Source organism: Vigna unguiculata, chromosome 1, assembly GCF_037176805.1.
Source record: "Vigna unguiculata cultivar grain cowpea cultivar isolate G323 ecotype 2 chromosome 1, ASM3717680v1, whole genome shotgun sequence".
Lineage (NCBI taxonomy): Eukaryota > Viridiplantae > Streptophyta > Magnoliopsida > Fabales > Fabaceae > Vigna > Vigna unguiculata.
The window spans coordinates 48093790-48115346 of NC_140792.1; the positions used below are offsets into that span (position 1 = coordinate 48093790).

The following is a 21557-nucleotide window of genomic DNA, read 5'->3' on the forward strand; positions in this document are numbered from 1 at the left end:
AAACGCAAGTAATAATACTACAAAGAATGTCATACTTCAGTCCCTTGAAAAATATGCAATTAAATTAATTTAAATATTTTAAAGAAATTGTTCATTATAATCAAGAACGAGATCAGCGCAGAAAGTAAAAGGATGAAAGGAACAAGAAAGTATCAAAACGAATATTCTACCATAATGATGTATTTCTGTTCATCCTCGAGTGCGTATGTACAAAATTTTGGAGATACTCTACAAGCAATTTCCAAAAATGGGCACCGCTAAGCTAATTATTCTATAAATTCTTTCTCTTTTTGTTAGCAGAAATTCTAAAATTCCCTTTGGCATTACGCATCGCCATGAGCTTTCCTTCTTTCATTGTCATAATCTTTCTCTTTTTGTTAGCACGATTCTTGGCAGAAATTTTCAACTTTCGTTTGGCATTACGCATCGGATTGATCACTGCCATTTGCTTTTCTTCTTGTCTCCTCTTGTTTCTTTTCAACATAAGGTTCTTCCTGGTAAGGTTGTAAACTTGCACAAAGTTGTGAGTTCCCAAAATATTCTCTAGTTTCCTACACGTGTCTTCCGCCAACTTCTTGACATTCTCTGGTAAAAAATAAACATGCACATTAATACGTCAAACAGTATCAACAAATGGGAGAACAAAATCGATAAACAGATTCTAGAACACTTCAGGAAGATGACTACCTATCACAAACTAGAACTTTATCTACTATGTACTGTACAGAAAATTAGGAAACAACACAATAATTTAGACAGATTTATACTTTTCCTAGTTGGAAAAACTAACCAGTTACAACTTTTCCAGCAAATCCTTCACAAACTTTGTATAGAGGTAACAAGATCACGTGTGCATAGTGTAGGCAGTCATCCTGACTAATCTGTGCCATAATATTCCCAAAACTGTTGAAGACTATTCCCATCTGCGTCCAGCAAGAAAAATAGAATAACATATTAATCACAGGCACATTGAACAAAAGACTATGCAAAGAGCTTGTGTACCAACCTGAATAGCATCCATTTGAAGGGCAATCTTTCCCATTTTCCTGAGCAATAATGTGACTAATGCACGTTGAGCATTGTCAACATTCAGCTGATTGCTGTGTTCAAATATAGAAGCAGTAGATGAAGACATGAACATGCTTCTTCCTTTTCTTGAATCAAGTAAGTCAAATGCTTTAAGAAATCGATCCTTTTCTTGTTGCGAAAGAGTAGACCAGAAAGCAGGGGGATCTATACATGCACTTTGCCCCATCAAAGAATGGACACCACAGATAGCAAAGATGATAATCTGGGTCATCAGGCTGCTGTCAGAATCATTTATGACCGGCATTTTTAAATGGCAGCAAAGAGAAGTAGCTATTAGAAATAGTCTACTTGGACTCATAATAAAATAACTCCTTAACGAGGTTCCATGATTTTCTCTGCTAGCATCTGTTACATGCGAAAAGTAGAGGGCTATGAGGCGAACTGATATGCTTCGTATCCATGAATGTGGGTGCAACAGCATTTCACATATTGCTTCCCATATATCCTGAAATCCCAGCATAATATTATTACAGGTTAGTGTGCTTGTTATGACATGTACTAAATAAAGTATGAAGTTAAATGGTAAAGTTATGACTATTCCAACATCAGAAAAAAACTGCCTAAACTATTTAGTACGGAGGAAGCTAGGAACCACAGCAGAAACCATTTAGATATAAAATTTTCCAGTAAACTGATTCCTAATATTGCTAGTTCATCATAAAACTATTATTGGGCTTTCACCCAGCAGTGAGTTTAATTGAGAGTTATTATAAAACATTCTCCATTAGTTATAGGAAACCCGCATGTATCTATTTAACTTGCGTACTAAGCTTATTGCACCCCTTTCATGCTTTTCCTAGCCAGAGCGTAAAGCCCTCAAACTGTGTGAAAGTCCTCCATCCAGCAATTTCAGCCAGTCCACCCCTATCTATCACATTGCATCATAAGTATCTAAAAATAGTTAATAGACTAACATGTCGTAAGCAGCGCATTTATACACGTCAATATCTAATAGACACAGATTTACCTCAAGATACTCTGCAAAGCATAAATCACCGAATTGGTTGATCATCTTTTCAAACATAACAAGAGAATAGTAAGCCTCATTCCATAGAGGAATGACAGACTCGGTTGAAAAGCCCTCTTGCCAGTTGGTAACTGCATCTATGGCAGACCTAAAGATGTGTCTAGTCACAGGCAAGATAGAATTTATATGTTCACGAAAGCCTTTCTTTTTCACTTCAATTAGCAGCGCCAGAACCTGTGTCAGCAATTTCAGAGCTCAATAAAAATGATGCAGACAAATAAAAATGTTCTACACCAATATTCATGTTTACTGTCAAGCAAAAAAGGACAATTAAATAAAACAGAATAGGTTGGTTCTAGACTTTTCATGTGATTACTGAAGCAAGCCGTTCTCCCAGTTTCTTACTTTGTAGAGAAAGATTTCTGACAAAAATGAATAACCAAAGCAATCTAAATCTACGATCAAGTATTTCATCTAAACAGTAATTCTTAACAAACATTAACACAAATGATTACTATGCATACACTACACAAAAGTTCCTTCCATAAAGTGCATTAGGTGTGATTCTTCTATAAAAGAGCAATCACTAATGTAATTCTCAGCAGCCATTGTCATTTAGAACTGGTAACTGCTAGGTGTCTCATCCGTATTAAGAGGCATTTCTTTCCATCAAAGATGATATAATAATAAAAAAAAAAAACTTTTTATGCCAACATGGCAACTATAATGTTTTTTTTGGAGTACTTGATCATAAAGGAATGTTTGTATTTCCAAAAGTTATTTCTATTCACGTTTATGCTACAATAAGAATTCTTTTGTTGCTTTGTCGTAAAGTTTGGCTGAACAGCTTCTTTTGTGTTTGTGATTCTGCAAAAGCTCTTTTAACCATCTCCACTGTATTTTTTTCTTTAATAAATTTTATTTTTCTGTCAAAGAAAAAAACTTCATTTCAAAAGGTCATGTTTTAGATAAATTTCAAGATGTTTTCAAATTGTAACATAATCTCAAGTCTTGGTTTTATACTAAACAAAAATCCAAAAATCTCCTCATATATGTTATTCTGCTCCAATTTTCTTTTAAGAGGACCAGTCGCTTGATGCACAATATATAAAAAATAATTGATTCTAAAAGACCATTTAGCAGACTCAAAGTTTGGTTGGGTGAATTTAATGAGAAAAATAACAAAATAATGTGTCACGTTCTCACTTTCCTCTATAACTTTAAGCATTCATTTTGCATAACTGCACCATCTCTACTGGTAGGAATAGGCTGGAGCTTATGAAAAACTTTATTAATCCTGCTACTTTATTTATTTAAATTTAAATATAATAACAATTAATATAAACATTATAATTTAGGAATATCATAAATTAAAATTTCCGTCATAAATAAAATAAATATTTAAGATAGAAAAAACGGATTATAACTTGTTAGGTTTAGTGTTTTTTACTAGGCCTAATGACCTACTTAACTTGGATTATTTAAAATTTGATCTAATGGCCTATTTTAATTTGACTGTTAACCTATTTACAGGTTGTAACCGGAAAAAAGGCCTCTAAATAGGCTAGTAAGCAAGGCCGGACTTTTATAAAAGGTCAACCAAGCTCCAAAACAATCCTCTAATGGGTGAATAAGTCAGACCAAATCTTTAATTTTTTATAATAGCTCAGGCCAGACCTTAATCTTTTATAATAGACCATAACGGACCCTATTATTTCATAATAGGTCAGGCCTATTTTAAAGTAATACCCAGCCTAACCTGACATTGTCACCCCTAACCATCACACTGATTTTCCCAAAATCAAGGGTAGTTTTAGTTGAAAAGTAAAAACATCACTCGTTAGTAATATATGAACTAATTAATTGTGGTTATTGATTTGTTATAATATAATATTTATATAATTTTTAAATGTCCCCCTTATGTTGAGGAACACTTCCTACATGTCACCGCCGTTCCCTTGTCCCATCTCATAATACTGCTGAAATAAAACACCTCTGGCAATAGTTGCACACCACATCTAGGGAAGCAAGTATTACCTAAAACCCTTGGACAAAAAATAACATAAAAATTGAACTACAAAGGATGTCGCATAGGCATGATACAGTAAAGACCATGATACATTACAAGCAAACCCAAAACAGATATCCATATACTGAGACAACATAACATTTAAGTTTACGCTTTCTAATAAACTTATGATTCACGAGACATTTTAGAGAACAATACCTGGGCAGCTGCACCGCATAGTTGTTGCTTGCCTCCCAAATACCAACAAAGAACATAATCAAGAATAGAATTAAGTGAATTAGGACTGACAGAACTAACAAGCTTCTTTATAGCATTTCCAGCCATAGCACGAACAATATAATCATTATCATTGGCTAAGCACAATACCAAACGGACAAATATTGAATAAGATTGTTCATCCAAAACACTTGTTGGAAATTTGACAATAATAGTATGAATCATTTCAAGAATAGATTCCCGTCCAGTTGAATGCTCATAACTGCAAAGGATTAAAATATCCCCAAGGTTAAAATCAAAATTTAAAAGAAAAGGAAAATATAGTATTAATAACTAAAAAAATACTAGCTGAAACACTTGCCTCAAATTTAAGAGCAGGAAATCCATATGTTGTTGCAAGCGTTTCTCTGAAAGTCTATAATCAAGCAGAAATTGCAACAGAATTTTACTGCATCTTTTGCGGATTGGTTCAATTTGACTTGTCACCATCAATTCAGCAACCCTAGTAACAACATCATATATTTCAGGCACCACCAGCTTGCGGCTGACAATACCCTTTAGAAGTGATAGGGCTACCAATGATGGATTTTTTTCAATATCGAGAAATATAGGAAGGTGAATTAATGAATTTATTTGATCTGAAGTGAGAGAAATTTTAGTGTTCCTCAAAAGCACAGACAGCAACTTCAAACATGACTGCATTAAAGAACTGCTAGACCTGACTGAACCCTGGGCAATATCCAACAGAGAAGCCTTTAATCTCCCGGCATGTTGTTGAAGGGATGGTAAAGGCAACCTTACAAGTATAGCAAGGCATTCAAGGGAAGTTGACAGGATATCTTCATACTTCGAGGACAAGCCATCACATAAAAGCTTGACAAAAGGATCTAATAAGGATAAAGTATTTTCATCTTTTACATCCTGTTTCAAACTCTTCATACGTTTATGAAATATTCTGACACCAAACACTGTAATAAGGTGTGAACACAACAAGCCCTTAGCAACAACAGGGCCTTTAGAAATTCTTTTTGTTTTAACACGGCTATCTTTATCTTCCAATAGCAATAACTTATTTTCATGCCAACTAATTTCGTCTTTTAATCCATCTTCAACAATGCCATAAATGAAGATAAATAGATCAGTCTGATCTACAGAGGGATTGCTTTCAATACCAGTAGCTATATGACTCAACATATTTTCCAATTTTCCTTTTACATTTGGTGTGATGTGCTTCTGCAAATGAGAAGTCACTGGTGCAAGAAGCTTCAGGGCATAGCTTTTGAATGTTATATTTTGGGCCACCAATTTCAAGCTTTCAAATGACTTTTTCTTCCGTGTTTCTTTCATTTTTGAAGCTATCTTTTCCACCTCTTTTTGATCGGCAACATCTCCAAGAATGTCATTCTCTATTACAGAAAGCAGATCCTTCAAACAGTAATCTATCTTTCCAACAACTGGAGTTGAAAGACACTTGGACAAAATAAAATTAAGTGTGTATCCTAAGACATGAAGTTCATATCCTCGCTTCAAGGTAGATTGCAAAACCTTGACAATGAACTGCAAGTATTCCAATCCAAGTTCTTTCAAACAAGTGGCCAATGCAGACCTAGCTTCATCACGGATGCTTTCTAGATGCCTCTTCAAGAAGTTTGATATCCGATGAACAATTGTTGGAAGATACAAGTCCATCACATCTCCAGGAAGTAATTTAAGAAGCTTCAGTGCAGCAAGACTGATATTTACATTGACCTTTTCAGATTCAGAATCCAGTAACTTTTGTATATTTGGAAGCACAATTTTATATAGGCATGCCTGTATCTCTTTGTTCACATCAGTATCCCTCATCTCCATGTCAGAAACCACATCCAAAGGTTCCTTCGGTTGTTTATCATAAAAGTGAAATTTATCCAAAATACAGCAAATTAGGCGTATAAAGAGTTTCTGTTTATCTGGATTACTGGATGCACCTCGAAGACATCTGATCAATAATGTATAGTATGATTTCCATCCCATCTGACCAGCTACAGAAGCAATGGTCTCTATGCATGCATTTTTCATATGTTCTGCCTTTTCTTCTTTCTCATCAAACAACATGTTGAAAAAGAGTCGCAGGAACACTTTCTCAGTGATGAACTGAAAGTAAACAATAATGCAATTAAATTTCTATATTTAGAAAGAATGCTTCCATTTGAAAGGATAAAGCTACTACCTCTGAAAGCTTGTTCACACTGACAACATTTTGAAACCATGACAATGCCTTAACTCTCTTACGTATCTGCAACATAAAATGTACTCACTTGAGGCATTCTGCAAGCATCTAAATTACTACAGGAGAACTAGTGAACTATCAAATGAATAACAAGAATTATTAGAGGTCTAGAGAAACACAATGAGATTTTAAATTTAGAGAGAATGAAAACCCCACTTACAATGATGAGACTCATCTATATATAGCCGTACAAAAGAGAACTAATATACTAACAATTGAAAGAGTATATATGAGAAAAAGAGCTTGATAGATCTAAAGATCTCTCTACTGATTCAGATTTATATATAAGGATATAAGGATAAGTGGCTAACAATAGAAGCTTAAGAAAAGAGAAAGAAATTTCCTTTTCCTCCATGATTCTAGGATATAGATAAATAATATAAATCTCATTGTAGTACGAAGTGAACAAACAGACTACCAAACTCTCTAACTTTGAGACAGCTACAGATTACAACCATCTTACTAACAGAACACAGTGCTCAGATTAAAACTCAACTCTTAAGAATTAAAGTAGATATTGTTTCTGATTACAATAAGCAAAGGCAAAAGAAAGTTGTTTAATTAGAAAATAATGTGATGCTGAACATATAGCCATAAAATGTTCGCAATAAAAACATACCACTGAGTCACTTATATTGTCAAAAAAAACTGCTTCACCATCTTCGTTGCACAAGACCATAAGTGATTTAAGGTTTGACACTTCTGGAAGCTTCAACACCATTTGATGTAACAATTTTATCCACCCCTGCAACAATGTAAACCAATGTGTAAACATAAAAGACTATACAACTACTTATTTAAAATTTAGGTCGTGTCACATCTAAAAGTTTATTATTCTCATTATCCTTGCTGTGATAAAATTTAGGAATGGCAACAAATTGCCTAGTAATGTGAGACAGACTACTGCCAGAAAGGACATTGGAGAATGTGCAGTACATCTACAGTCACATATATGATACCGCAACTAAAACTTAAAAATGACTTATGACGCCATGCTTAAAATTAGGAATGGGGACAAATTGCTCCCTTATATGAGAGATGGACTAGTGCCACAAAGGTAGACAGGGGATTGTACAATACAACTATATATACACAGACTAGTTCCACAAAGGTAGACACAAGAGAAAGTGTGGTACAACTATATGAACGGGTATGCCTGAACTTCAAATAACTATGATATGGTAACTACAAAGGATTTATGACAGAAGTTTAACAAACACCTTTATAACCGAAAGTGATCCATCCATCGCATCTGCCATATGCTTCAAGAGAAATTTCTTGGCCACACGCTGGATGCAAGATTTTGTCCAACAGTTATCAGTGTTTTTCATCACTGAGATATGTTCTTCACTATTTTCTTCTTGGTGAAGGATGAGAGCAGAAAAATCAACAAAAGACAGTAATGAACTATGCGCACTACACATAAAAGTCGTTTCTTCTGATGACATGTCATGCACACAATGTGATAAGATAAGTAATGCTTGCTCGACTTGAACGCTTCCGAAGAAATCAATATTAATGATTCTGTAAGCATCTAAAATAGCATCATGATCTAGCCAACCCAAAGTAGATGTTGTATTCAGCTGACGGAGAAGTTTTGCCTGCATCCCAATGAAACAGCATAGAAAAATTAAAGAAAGACAGGATGCTGTATGCTTTGCCAAAAGTATCATGTATGGATCAAGGGAGACAAAAGAATAGGGATTACCACTGGGAGTATAGATGTATTGGAAGCTACAAGAGCATCAAGAAGATCACAGATTCTCAAACGCATATCCAACTCAGCCGAAATATATAATGGAGAAACAGCACTTAGAATTTTAGTGGTACTTTCATGTCCTAGTGTAGGTAAAATGTTCTGAATGACTTGCAAAACTTCAACCCAGACATCTACAATATAACCATATATGAGTTTCAATAGTAGTGCAGAAATTAAGTTGGAGAAAATACAATGGATAAAAACGGAAAAGTGTGGATATACAATACTCTCTCACCAGAATTTTGAGTTTTCTTTTCCATAAACAGCAGCAATATCTCCACAAATTGCTTTGCCAACTTTGTATCTCTGATGTACTTGGGTAAAAATTTGAAAATTCTTATGACCGTCTCCCCAGGAGATTTGATCAGCTTTCTGCCAAACAATAAAAGAGAGAAAAATATTAAGTATTGAATTCCTCATTCTCCGATAAATGTTCTGCATACATAAAAACATGTTTCCTTCATATGATAAAATTATCATTTGCACACATTTCCTAGATATGTTGTACTTAATCTTGTTATTAATCAATAATCTGATTGAGTTCACTCACTCTGCTGCCTTGACTCGTGCACTAAACCTCCAAATATATTATGTAAAAGTATTAGTTCCACTTGGAATCCTAATCCTATTGATATAGGATTATTTAGAAGAATTGACAAAGAATGTGTTCTTTATAAATAAAAACATATTTCCCCCATATGACAAAATTATCATGCTCACACATTTCCTAAATATGTCAGTACTTAACCTTGTTATTTATCATATAATATGATCCAGTTCACTCACTCTTCTGCTTTGCATCACGCACTAGAAACTGCCAAATGCATCAAGCAAAAAGTCTGTTCCATGCGGAATCTATATGTCAAGGATCAATTCTCCTAGCAGGCTTAAATTGTTGGGTCAACACCCGTGATTGTTCTATATCTAACATAATATAAAGCCCTTTGCAACCCAAAAAAACAGCAAGCTTTGATAACAGAAAATAAAAAAAATGCTTAACAAAAACTAATGACTGGTTATCCAGTTCCATTAGTCCATATTTTCAAAATTGGTCTATGGGAAAATAAATCGGACAAAGACTCTTGACTATGTTCATCTTAGATACTTGGTCACATGTGACAACTATGTCTTGTGCCTCCTGCCCTTTGCAGTTTGTATTCATCATTGTTGTGATCCCCTTGTCAACCAAACAAAATTCTATTTTGCAGTGAGAACCACAGTATATCATTGTTAATACAATTACCATACCCAGTCCAGAAGCTGAGAACTAAGTTAGGAGCAACAAGACCACTTACAAGGTTAAAATAATTAATACCGTAACAAATAGTGAGAGCTAAAGTAAATAGAACTAGTATACCTCTTGATTGCATTATCTCTTCCAAATAAACAGCACATGCTGTCCATCAGTACTTCTATATTTGAAAGTAAAACTGTTTGAGCAGCGTTGTCTTCACCATTAAACTGATGGTCAAGGTTTAACAAGTTTTCAACAAACTTTAAAACACAATATATAACAGTTTCAGAAGCCGAATTGACAGAAATAATGGAAAATATATCCGGTACAAGACTTTCTTTCCAGCATAATAGTGCTACAAGTTTATTGTTTCCACTCATTGCCGTAAAGCAAGATAACAGTGAACTTGGTTTCTCACTACTAGCAGTCTCCTGTTTAAATTTCTCAATAAGTGGTTTTACTGCAGAAAAGAATTTGTCCCACCAATCAGAACAAAATTCATGATCTTCGTACTTATTGAGTACAAGAGAAATAATTTTCAGGCATAGAGATCTCATATCCTTCAGCTGATTCAAATTACCACTGATCTGCACAAATAAATTGAAAACGATAATATTGAATAAAACCGACAATTAAGATCATAAAACAGACAATTAAGATCATAAAACAGACAATTATGATTCCATCCAATAGCTCAGCCATATGTGGCTTGCCATCAAGCAACAAGAAGAAAAACAATCAAAACAAGCAACATAGGAAAGCAACAATCACTGGCACTGAAACATACACAAAGATTGATAAACAAAGACATTTTTACAAAGTGAACTTAAGCATAACTCAACCACATAAAACCAGCTCACAAGATGAGGTGTACACCCACTTACATACTATAATTTAATCACATCTCTAGTAGATGTGGAATATATGATAGATATTATAAAGTATATACAAAAAATTATTTTATTAAAACAAACCAATTGTCAGTGCTAATCATTATTTATGCCAATATCAACCCTTAACATTAATTTCATTCACAAGCCGATATAGGATCTCTAACAAACATTAAAAACTACATGTATAAAAATCATTAGTTATGCCAGTATAAGCCCAGAAACATTCATTTCATTGTCAAGTTCATTTAGATAGTTCACTATACAAAACTGAATCAGCATGAACACAATATTACCTGGATTTGGTCTGTTGGCACACTGTCCTCCCCAATAGAGTTTGAATTAGGGCTACAATTATGCTGATCTGAAGGAAGCCTGTTCAAATTTGCACTAAGACTTAAAGTGCAGCTCTCTAATAACCGGACAACACAACCCACTAGAAGATCAAGAAAGGGCCTAATATGCAATTCATCAAAAACCGCAACAATGTCTTCAATAACGTGCAAAAAACCATATTTCTTTTTCCATGATAGATTTGCTATATTGTCGAAAGTGAAATATTCCAACAAAGCAGCATCTTGAAATTCGTTAATAGAACCTGTAGGTAAAGTCCAAAACAAATTAGCAGGCCCATCTGTTTTCTTCACTATTCGCAAGGGCTTTATCAGTAGCGCAAAGAAAAGAGGCAACTCAATGACATCAACTCCAGCTACGAAACTCAGAATAGCTTTCCGGTGACAAATGCTCGCTTTCTGAAAATAAGATGACAAAACATTCCTCTACAAAGTTAAAGGCAAATGAAAAATATGTGTGGCAGATCAAAGAAATAGGATGACATAAATATAAAACAACCTCAAGATACTCAAATTAAGTATACCTTTCGAGATGCAAGTCCTTTCAACTTTCTTACTCTTGGCATCAAAAGACGGATAACTAATGGCACAAGATAAGATCGGTGGCATTCTTCAATATATTCAGATTCTCTCGACAAACTCCATGTTGTCAGTTCCTCCCTTAAATTTTTGGAATTAATCAAGCTTCTTAAATGCTCAATATATGGTAAAATGTAATCATCCTTCCAGATTAACAAGCAATCCAAAACTCGCATCTGTATTTCAGGATCATTTTCTTCTAAAAGCCTGCCAAATGGCAAAAAACAAAAAAAACATACAAAAAAATATGTTTAAAATAGGAGACACTCTAGATAACTGATGAACAAAATATAGCAGAATTTAAAAAATACATAATTGAATTGCTCATCAACCTATTCTGCAGAACCTCCTTAAGAAACTGGCTACAGTAAAATGACTTAGGATTTTTCATTAGCTTCAACAAATTTAACCATTCTTTCAAGATGGTCTTCCACTCTTTCCCTTCACAAGAAACAGAATCAAACAATCCCACGCTGCAATTTCATTTGCAAAGGAAAAAGAGTCAAGTACAACAATTTAGGTAAAATTTGAGGTTCACAAAATTCAGTGTCATGTTTCACAAAGGGGATAAAATACGGAAATTACTTACCTTGCAAGATCAAGAGTGTTGTAGCCCAAAAATTTCAAAAATAAAGGAATAAATTGCCGAGAGCGAGATTCAATAACAGCTGGAATTTTTTGCAAAGCTTGCAGTAATAGTTCTAATATTGTTACAGTTGGTGTGCTATCAGATGCATGACAGACAAAAGATTTGAAACAATCAAGTAGACCTGAGAAGAAAAATCAACTTGATTACAAAGCCTGCAGTGTGACATATCATTAACATAATCTCAAAAAACTAGATTAAATGGTAACCGTTTTGTTACATAACACCCACCCCAAAATAGAAACAATTAAAATTTTATTTTTATTTATATTGGTATTTTTAAAGGTTATGAATTTAAACTTTTTTTAAACATATATCCTTTCTTTATAAAGTATTACCAACTCAACTAAATGCAAACATATAATTTCACAGAATATATTAAGCTCAAGTCAAATTCCCCAACCAATTACCAATTATATATAAAATAGTGTCCAAGTTTCACACCTAGGATATCCTGTACACAAAAATAAATGGGAGATTAATGAGAAAAATTATGGACATTGTCGACAAAGTTCAAACATACCAGTTGGACGACCAAATAAAGCACCATTGTCACTCGCGTGTAAGTTACAAGGGGTAAGAAATATTGCTTGACACCTTTCTATATAATCAACAAGACTATCCCATACATGTGTAAGATGTATACTAATCAAGACAGCAATACATTCTAATACAGGATCCCATAGGTATCTAAATCGATTATTCAAGACGCCCAGCAATCCATTCAAAACCAGAGGCACGTAAACATTAGGAATCCTTCCAGCAGATAGTTCCATCTGAATCTTGGAAATCAATAGCTGAACGCTTCTGCTTGTAGAAATTGAAATAGGAGTTGTTTCAAGAGAAAGGAGCAACAGCAGAGCCTGCCATTTCATAGAAAAACACAATAACATACCAAAGCTTAAGTTAAAAAAATGCAACATTATTTAAAAGGTACGTACATTATTTTCTGTGAAATCAGCATTGGAAGTTGGAGAAACTTCAGTTTTATTTTTCATATCAGCTGCCTCATCCACTGAAGAACTTTCCCAAACTATAGGTTTATAGTGGCGTAGTATTTTTATAGTTGAAATGCGAATCTCCTTGTCAGAGTGATGCAAATTATCAGAAAAAATTGCCACTGCATCTGCTGTCTTTCCTTCGAGCTCTGGATGATAAATTCTACACCCATTGTTTTCCAATGAAAAACTGTGATATGAAAGTGAGAGAGTTACACATGTAAAGAACTATTACTAATAAACATACAGAAAAAAATGGACCACTAAAGAATGGAAGAGAGCATAACACCAAATTATTTATCGAAATTATGTGAAGTATTCATTTTAGCCCCTCATATTACAAAAAATATCATTTTAGAAACTGAAATTACCAAACAGTATACATATAGTCCCTGAAACTACGAAACAGAAGTTGTCACTTTAGTCCTGAAAATACCATATACTAAAATGACTGATATTTGGTGATTTGAGGACTAAATTGTCCTATGTTTTACTTTAAAGACCAAATTTGGTAGAAAACAAGAACAAATGTCTAAAAGCAATTAACACATGTTCACCTACCCGTACTTGAATTCCAAATAATCAGCAACAGCCAACAACACTGGTGGAGACAATTTATATCGTTTTGCAAGACTTAAAAACTTCCCAGTTTCATCAGCTCCACAGAAAGTGTGGTTGCACAATCTGTTGTAAGAACTTAATGCTGCACCTATAATGCTTTCCAAGGCCCTTTTAGACATATCTCCAATGTAACCTGCAGGCAAAAAAGGATAAGATAAGAAATTATAGTTTCTACTTTTATTACCTAGAGAATTCAACAGTATAACAAGCAAATTAGAAAAATAATTATAATATTAACAGATACAACAATCCCAAGTGTAAAATCAACCATATATTTTCATTCCTAATACGGTCCATTCCACACAACAGGCCCAAGAGGATTCTACTCTTCCAAAATAGTCCTCATTCTGTTACAACAGCTGACTCCCCATGTGCTGTTTTCTCAATTCTGTTATGCAGCCTGGGAGCGTTGCAATACTCTGATCATGTTATTGCTCATAACTTTGCACTCTCCATCCATCTTTGAAAGCATCATATACTTTGATAAAGCTGATTATATTTGGAACGATATGAAAGAATGGATTTCTGAAGAAGATTTGCTCCTCATAGCAGAATTTCATGAAGAGGTGTATAGCCTGAAACAGGGAACTTTCACTGTGACAGACTACTACACATACCTGCTCAGCAAAGATTTATCACAACCAGAACTTCATCATCCACTTCCTCAAAGTGCAGTGAGAAATTACAGTCATTCAATCTCAAGTGCTACTAATGGATCCTTTGCCTCCAGTATAGAGGAGTATCACGATGGTAATCCAACACAAATGACAGCAAGGATCGAATCAAGTCCCCATGAAAGACCCAACCAGTTTACCACTGAGAAATAAAACAACACTTCAGCAAAGGAAAAACAGCACACTGAAAACAGAGGAGACGATTTTTTGTGATAGAACAGGGACAATTTTGGAATAGTAGAATCCTCTTCATGGGCCTGCGATGTGGGCTTACATATCATTTCTTAATAAGGTCTGTTCCGGTTCAAACTATGAATGAAAACTCAAACTTGTTTAAACACATGAATACGAGCTCTAATATATCCTAGACGTGAGTTTTACACAATTATTCATCAGAAAATCATATTATAAACAATAGAAGAATGAAGGAATACCAGCTTTAGCAGTCAAAAGATGATCTAGAGCCTCCATGAGTTCCACCATCAAGGATGGATTGCCACCTACAATAGACATATGAGAATAGCAGCTCACCGCTCCCCACAAATGTGCCAACATTCCTTCATCAATTTCACATAATACATCAGCACGAGCAATATCGTTTATTTTTTCCTTCCAACAGCTGATTATCTCTTGCAAACGACTGCAAATTCTAGCCAGCGGTTCTTCTTCACTTGTTCCATCGACTAAGTCACGTTTGTCTAATTGCATTTTCTCACAGAAAGACTGTAACAAATGTATGACCTCTTCCTCTGAAATCTCCATCAAACCATTCATTGCACTAAAACCAAGTCACATAAGTCAAATATTTATGTATGTTGAGTGTGATAAACAATTTGATCATGCAAAGTCACGCTAAATTATGAGGTTACCTTATAACATTACTCCTGAAATGAAATAAACAAAGATCCTCTTGCAGCAGTTTTCTAATGAAACACAGCAAACTGGAACCCAAACTCAAACATGTCAAGAGGCATAGAAACAATCTAAAGAGAATGCCAATATCGCAATTGCACTGTTGCAGTAATTACCTTGAGCTTCCAGATCTAAAAATTGGAGCCCACTGGAGGGCACACTCTGGTATCATTGAGGTATTGCAATTACAGAGTCCTTTGAGAATGGCCAGCATTAATTTCAAAATTCTATGAACAACTAAATTCATATCTTGTGAATCAATAACTCCACAAGGTTTGGTAAATGTCTGCACAAGCCGCAAAGCTAGTTTCAAGACAGGCTTATAATCTGCCAAATGTAAATGCAATTAAAATCAATGAAAAACATATCAATAACTGGAGCAACTTTCTAAAGTAAAGAAAATGTGCACTATCCCTAAGTCAAAAACATTTCATCAAGGTAAAAAATTACTGTAAAACACAATCCACTCTCCGGTCAAAAGAAAATATCAGAGATTATCTAAAACCATCCCAAAGCAGAAGTGAACACAACTCAACCAATTCCCCAACTCCCATTTATTACCAATTAGTATAAGTACTCTAAATAAGTGATGGAGATAAGCCAAAAAGCACACAAGCAGAAGCCATACATATGACCATATAGAAAAAAAAGAAGGAATTAAAATGGTAATGATAACCAATAAGGAATTGGATACTAATAGACAAAACTGTAGTCTTTAAAGCAGAAAAGGTTCAGTCCAGATCCCGTAAGCCTACCTTGTGGAAAGGGATTAACCATACATTTCAAGGACCTAAGAGATTAGGCACATGCTCTTTCCCAATAGTACAAAAAAAAAATAAACAAGAAAAAAAGTAAAAAAGTATGGCAGATTCCCTTAACAAACTTAAATTTAATGTATTGATCAATCCAAGTTTATCATTATCTCACTATAAAACTACCATAGTTCATTATCACAGTCAACGGGCTCAACTTAGCTGAACTGATAAAAAAGAAACGTTTGGTAGCATAAAGTATTTCAACTTACCAGGCACTTTTTTACCATTTTGCATCTTTATAGCTGACACAAGTACTGATAAAATATATTGCAAGTGCCTAATATTTCCAGTATTAAGACATCCATCTGCTTCCTTATATAAACAATTCCATACCAAATTCAGCTCCTTAGACTCCATCGTTTCACATAGTTTCTTGAAGACAGATTTAACAATTTTCACAATGGCCATTGAATCTGAAAAAGAAGCAGGTAGGTATAAGAAACAATACAGTACAATGGATAACAAATCAATCACAAATTTATATCTACATAGACCACCGTAAAGAAAACATCACTATCCTATACGAGAAAATAATGTCACAAGAATCCCACAAGTTGTAATAAAGATTATAGAGAAACTTGTGAGATATAACAATAAAAGGCTTATTATCCCACTAGGTGATGACAAGAGATATATAATGAGAAAAAGAAAAATCCATGCAACAGTCAATTACTGATTACCTTAACAAAGTTAAAAATGCAAGAGTATCTAACAAGAGAACAAGCTTACCTTGGCTAACTTTATCACCCACAGCATAAATTGCTTCGCTGGTCAACAATTGTAACACTCGCTCTGCTTTTGAATGGAACCTGGATGTGTAACCTTTCATAATATTAAAGAGCAGTGCCTCAGCACCTGATTCTCTACACGGTGATGGCTTCTTCACAGCATCATCAATCACTCTCCTGATTCCTGACCAGTGAAACAAAACACGAGTTTTGCAATCACAAAACATATTAACAGAAGTTTAATTACAGAGAGAAAGATTTAACAAGAAAGCAATTTAATTCACAAGACCAAGAAAATCATGGGAACTAGTTAAAAATGGCATGAATAGAGCAGAAAAATAGAGACAGAAAATAGAGAAACCGAAAGTAGTCAATGGCATGCATACCTCTTTCCAGCTGCTCGTCTGGGGCATTCCTTAAAACAAATGACATAGCTTCTGCCATGAATTGTCGGACATATTTGTTAGGATAATACCTTAGTTTTGACGTGACCCTTGAAGAATCCAAGCCAAGAAAAACAACTCCAAAGTTAGAAAAATCATATTTTTAATTCAGTTGTTGGTTTTAGGATAAATGAACAATAAACAAATATATATATATATAAACAATAAACTCTCTGATCAAATGAGATAAACTTAGTGTAAGTAGTTAGTCCTAGTCCATGTTCAAACTAATGCAAATTAAATTAATCCTTCTGATTTAACAAAGTGGGGCAGGTCAGCTTACGCATTCCAGAGAATTTCAGGTTGCAGAATAGTTAAGTTCAAAAACAACTAAAAAAACTACAAGAGCAAAACTCAATCACTTACTTGAGCACCTCTGATGGGTTGCGTACTAGATATTTTTGCAGATACATCATGATGTAAGACCATGACATGAATATCTGTATAAAAAAAACATTTTAAAAATTCACACTGAACTAAGGAAACTACCAAAAAAGAAAGGAATAGTAAGATACCCCCATAACACTATTTTCCAAAATCATAGAATATACCTGCTCAATGATATCTGGCTCCTTGTCACCACCATTCTCAAGAAGAGATACTAAAGAATCAACAATTCTCGGCAATAGCCTAGAAAAACCCATACCCATGATGAATAAGAAACCATGAGAGAATTATCATTAAAATATAATTGTGCAAGTGCTATGCAAGATTTGGCAACTGACACCGGAAACCCTAGAGTGCCAAATCTAGTCAAAATGTTAAGCAACTTACGGAACAAACTCCTCAAGGAGATCCCTGGATAAAGCAGCAATTAACCTGTAAAAACAAAGACTTGAGATTTATTGGCAGTGGCTGTCAAACAATAGAACACCAGAAAAAAAAGAACTGAAAAAGGAAACAACCAGCCATTTATTAACCAAGTTCAAGGCTACCTGGTTGTTATCAGTCAGCTGTACAAAATAAGAGTTACAAAAATCAGCTCAAACTAGCCAACTGAACCAATTTGATCAGGAATCACTAATATTGTTGATTGTGGATAGGAAATGCTATAGAGGAACCATTGATGTAATTGTTTCAAGTTGGTTGTTGGATAGGAAATGTTATAGAACCAGTGTGAACTGACTGGCTAGACATGTCAGGGTGGAAAAATTTTAAGTTAGCCAGTATGTTGTTAATTTTCCCAGATTCATGATTTTTTTTATAATTTTTAGAGGTATGAAATTTAAAAGTTAGGAAATTTTAATATATATTGGTCCATACATTTTTACCAATGAAACACTTGACACAACCAGTGATACATTAACCCACTGCTCTGACCAATCTATAACACTAGTATATAAATCAGAATACATAAAAAATAATATTATTTAATATTTACTCCAGTATATTGTAATTAGAACAGAAAAATTATACAGCTAGATTCCAATACTAAGAAAATCAACAATTTACACATCCAAATTTAACCACTCAAAAAGGATACCAAATGAACTAAATGAACCAAATGATGCTCAAACTAATAACTGGTCCTCAATGAAAGTCAGGAATGCACCAAAATTGTTGTTACTACAATAAATGCAAAATAGTAGCCAAAATCACATTCAAGGTTACTGAGTTCAACATTTTCCAAAGCAGTCATAAGGTTCATTCATAGTTGATATTTCGACATATAAACCAATACAATTCCGAGTCACGCAAAAATGAAGTAATTCTTGAAAAAGACTGGCATTTGCATACCTGAGAATTGCATCAAGGGATAGCCTTGCTTTAATGTGCAACCTCGAAAGAAGCTTTGAGATTAAAGATTCCTTGTGCAACAGCACAAGGGGCAATGTTTGTGTATAAGGCATCATTTCTTCATAAAATGAGATAAAATCTTCGGCAGTGTTCAACTCCTGTATTTTGACAAATTACAATATATATATATATATATATATATATATGAAGATTGAGCTAAAGGGACTAGACAATGACGTTAAAAACAAAAATCAGCAAATTTTTCTATTCATGCTACTTTTATTCTACAAGAATCAATTCAGGTTAGCATGCAACTACTTATCATCTGTCATTGCCTAAAGTCATTAGTTGCTAATAACAGCAGAATAAAGTTCAGCAAATGCAAATAAACAAAATAAACATTTGATGAGAAAAGAAAAACAGATAGGAATTATATATCAAAACATACCCTCCATTCTATAAGGCAGTCTCTAAAAAATGAAGAACCCTCAGATGGCTCGGCTTTGACCTTCTCGAGACTTCGATATACATTGATATCAATCTCATCTACTCTCTCGGAGAATGACTTGAACTGTACATTCAAACGTCTTTTTTCAAAACCATAAATAAAAATAATACAAATCATCGGAGAACACAGAGAACAAATTTCAAATGAAACCTTCAGGACCATTGCAACACAGAGTTATATGAATTCAAAACAAAGAAAATTCTAACAACGGCGAGGTTTAGGGTTTTAGCAAAACAATAAACGGACTCATAAACGAACACATAGAATGAGAGAAGAAGCTTACGACAAAACGTCCTCGACCAGAGGACTTGTTGAGAGACTTCACAGCTCGAGCATGTGAAGCCGTCGCCATGAGTTTGAGACTTTACAGTTGCAGAGATGCAGAGCAAGGGAGAGTAGGGTTTTTCCCTTCTTTTCTCTTATGAAAGAAACAATTGATGGAGGGAACCAACCATTCTTTTTTATTTTAGTTTAACTTCTGCTTGCTATTATACTAACTTCCTTTTAAAAAACTTAATTTTATTTTCTTATATTATTTCTTGTATTATTTATAATTATATATATAACAAAATATATATATATATATATATATATATATATATATATATCTATAACTATATATAAAGGGGATTCCCTATTTTGTGTCCACATTTCATAATTCCAATTTTACCCTTTACAATTTAATTATTTATTAAATTTTTAAAAATTAACGGTTAATTTTACAAGTTTTTATAAAACTATTTATTTATCTCCTTTTTCTTTTTTCTCATACTATTCATCAACAATTATTTTTTTCATATTTTCTCCATACATTTCACTTTAATTTTTATAAATATACTTTTATTTTGTTCATTAACTTAATAACATTACAATATCATCAATTATAAATATAATTCGAAAAATGTGTACACGCAGGCGCGATAGCGCCTGTGTTTACACTAGTAATATATAAAGATAATTCTCTCTTTTGTATCCATGCTTTATAATATCAGTTTTATCCTTAATTATTTCAAAAATTAATGAGTTAAATATGTTTTTTTGTCCCTTAACCTTAAGGAGATTTTGGAATTAGTCAATTTTGAAATTTTAGATTAATTTAGTCTTTCATCTTTCGAAATACATGGATTTAGTTTTTTTAATCAAATTTTATTAGGTTTATTTGATGTTTCATACGCATATCAGAATTGTAGTTGAGTTGTTTATATTGTTTGACACATTTTAGATTTATTTGATGTTTCATACACATCTCAAGAAGGATTGTAGTTGAGTTGTTTATATTGTTGACACATTTTTATTTTAATGTTAAGTCAAATACTATTACGAAACACGCTTGGAATGTTAAATAAACATAACAAAATTTAATTAAAATAACTAAATTTATGTATTTCAAAATATGAATGATTAAATTGATCAAAAGTTTTGAAATTGACTAATTCCAAAATTTACTAAAAGTTAAGGGACCAAAAACATATTTAACCCAAAATTAATTATTTTATAAATAATTTATTTTTAACCATTATTCTAAAAACCTCTTTTATCTTAAACTATTATTTTATTTTATTTTTGTACATATCTTTCTTTTTTATTTTATATTTAACAATTATTTTAAAAATTAATTATACATTTGTTATTGATCTTAATTTAAATTTTTTGAAAATTAAAAGATACGAATACGGAGATTTATTTTTAAATATATTTTTCTAAATTTAACAATATTTTTATTTTAAAATAATCAGTTTTTAATATTTTTTTATAAGCACAAAGTAAATGTTGGCATATACAGTATGTATCCATCTGTTTTCACTAATTTTTTATCATTTAAATATATTTTTTAATTTGATATGTATTTATGTGACTAAACAATAATTTAGTTAGGAAAAAAATAACTTCCTTACTTAAATAATTTTAATAAAATCGGTGACTGGAAATTAAAAAGTAATATTTTGAAAATATAATTCTATTTAACTAAATATATAGTACTTTCTATATATTTGGATCCATTCTTGTTTTCTATCTAATATGTTTTATTCTGTTATTTTAAACAATATCAACGATTAAAAAATAACTAAAAAGACAGTTAACAAATATTC

The 21557-nt window shown here is 33.1% G+C and overlaps 1 protein-coding gene across 4 annotated transcripts; it reads right to left on the reverse strand.

Annotated features, from left to right (window-relative positions):
• Positions 1-150: 150 nt before the first annotated feature.
• LOC114192181 (ARM repeat superfamily protein) lies at positions 151-19917 on the reverse strand. 4 transcript variants are annotated; one of them, XM_028081824.2, is made up of 31 exons: positions 19751-19917; positions 19408-19530; positions 18960-19117; positions 17997-18041; positions 17774-17852; positions 17589-17662; positions 17166-17272; positions 16781-16963; positions 16261-16464; positions 15353-15563; positions 15194-15265; positions 14759-15102; positions 13597-13783; positions 12973-13219; positions 12555-12894; positions 11975-12155; positions 11718-11858; positions 11331-11592; positions 10750-11205; positions 9687-10150; positions 8565-8701; positions 8279-8460; positions 7791-8171; positions 7190-7315; positions 6511-6576; positions 4663-6434; positions 4284-4563; positions 2057-2290; positions 1007-1534; positions 791-923; positions 151-585 (listed from the first exon to the last, which is right to left on the reverse strand). In XM_028081824.2, the coding sequence occupies exons 1-31, from the start codon at positions 19817-19819 to the stop codon at positions 272-274; spliced, it is 8100 nt and encodes a 2699-aa protein (XP_027937625.2). In that variant the 5' UTR covers positions 19820-19917; the 3' UTR covers positions 151-271. The 4 variants fall into 4 exon arrangements, with proteins under 4 accessions (XP_027937625.2, XP_027937619.2, XP_085531730.1 ...); XM_028081818.2 differs by having other exon boundaries at positions 13591-13783; XM_085675604.1 differs by lacking the exons at positions 17774-17852; positions 17997-18041; positions 18960-19117; positions 19408-19530; positions 19751-19917 and having other exon boundaries at positions 13591-13783; positions 17166-17216; positions 17589-17607.
• Between the last annotated feature and the right edge of the window lie 1640 nt (positions 19918-21557).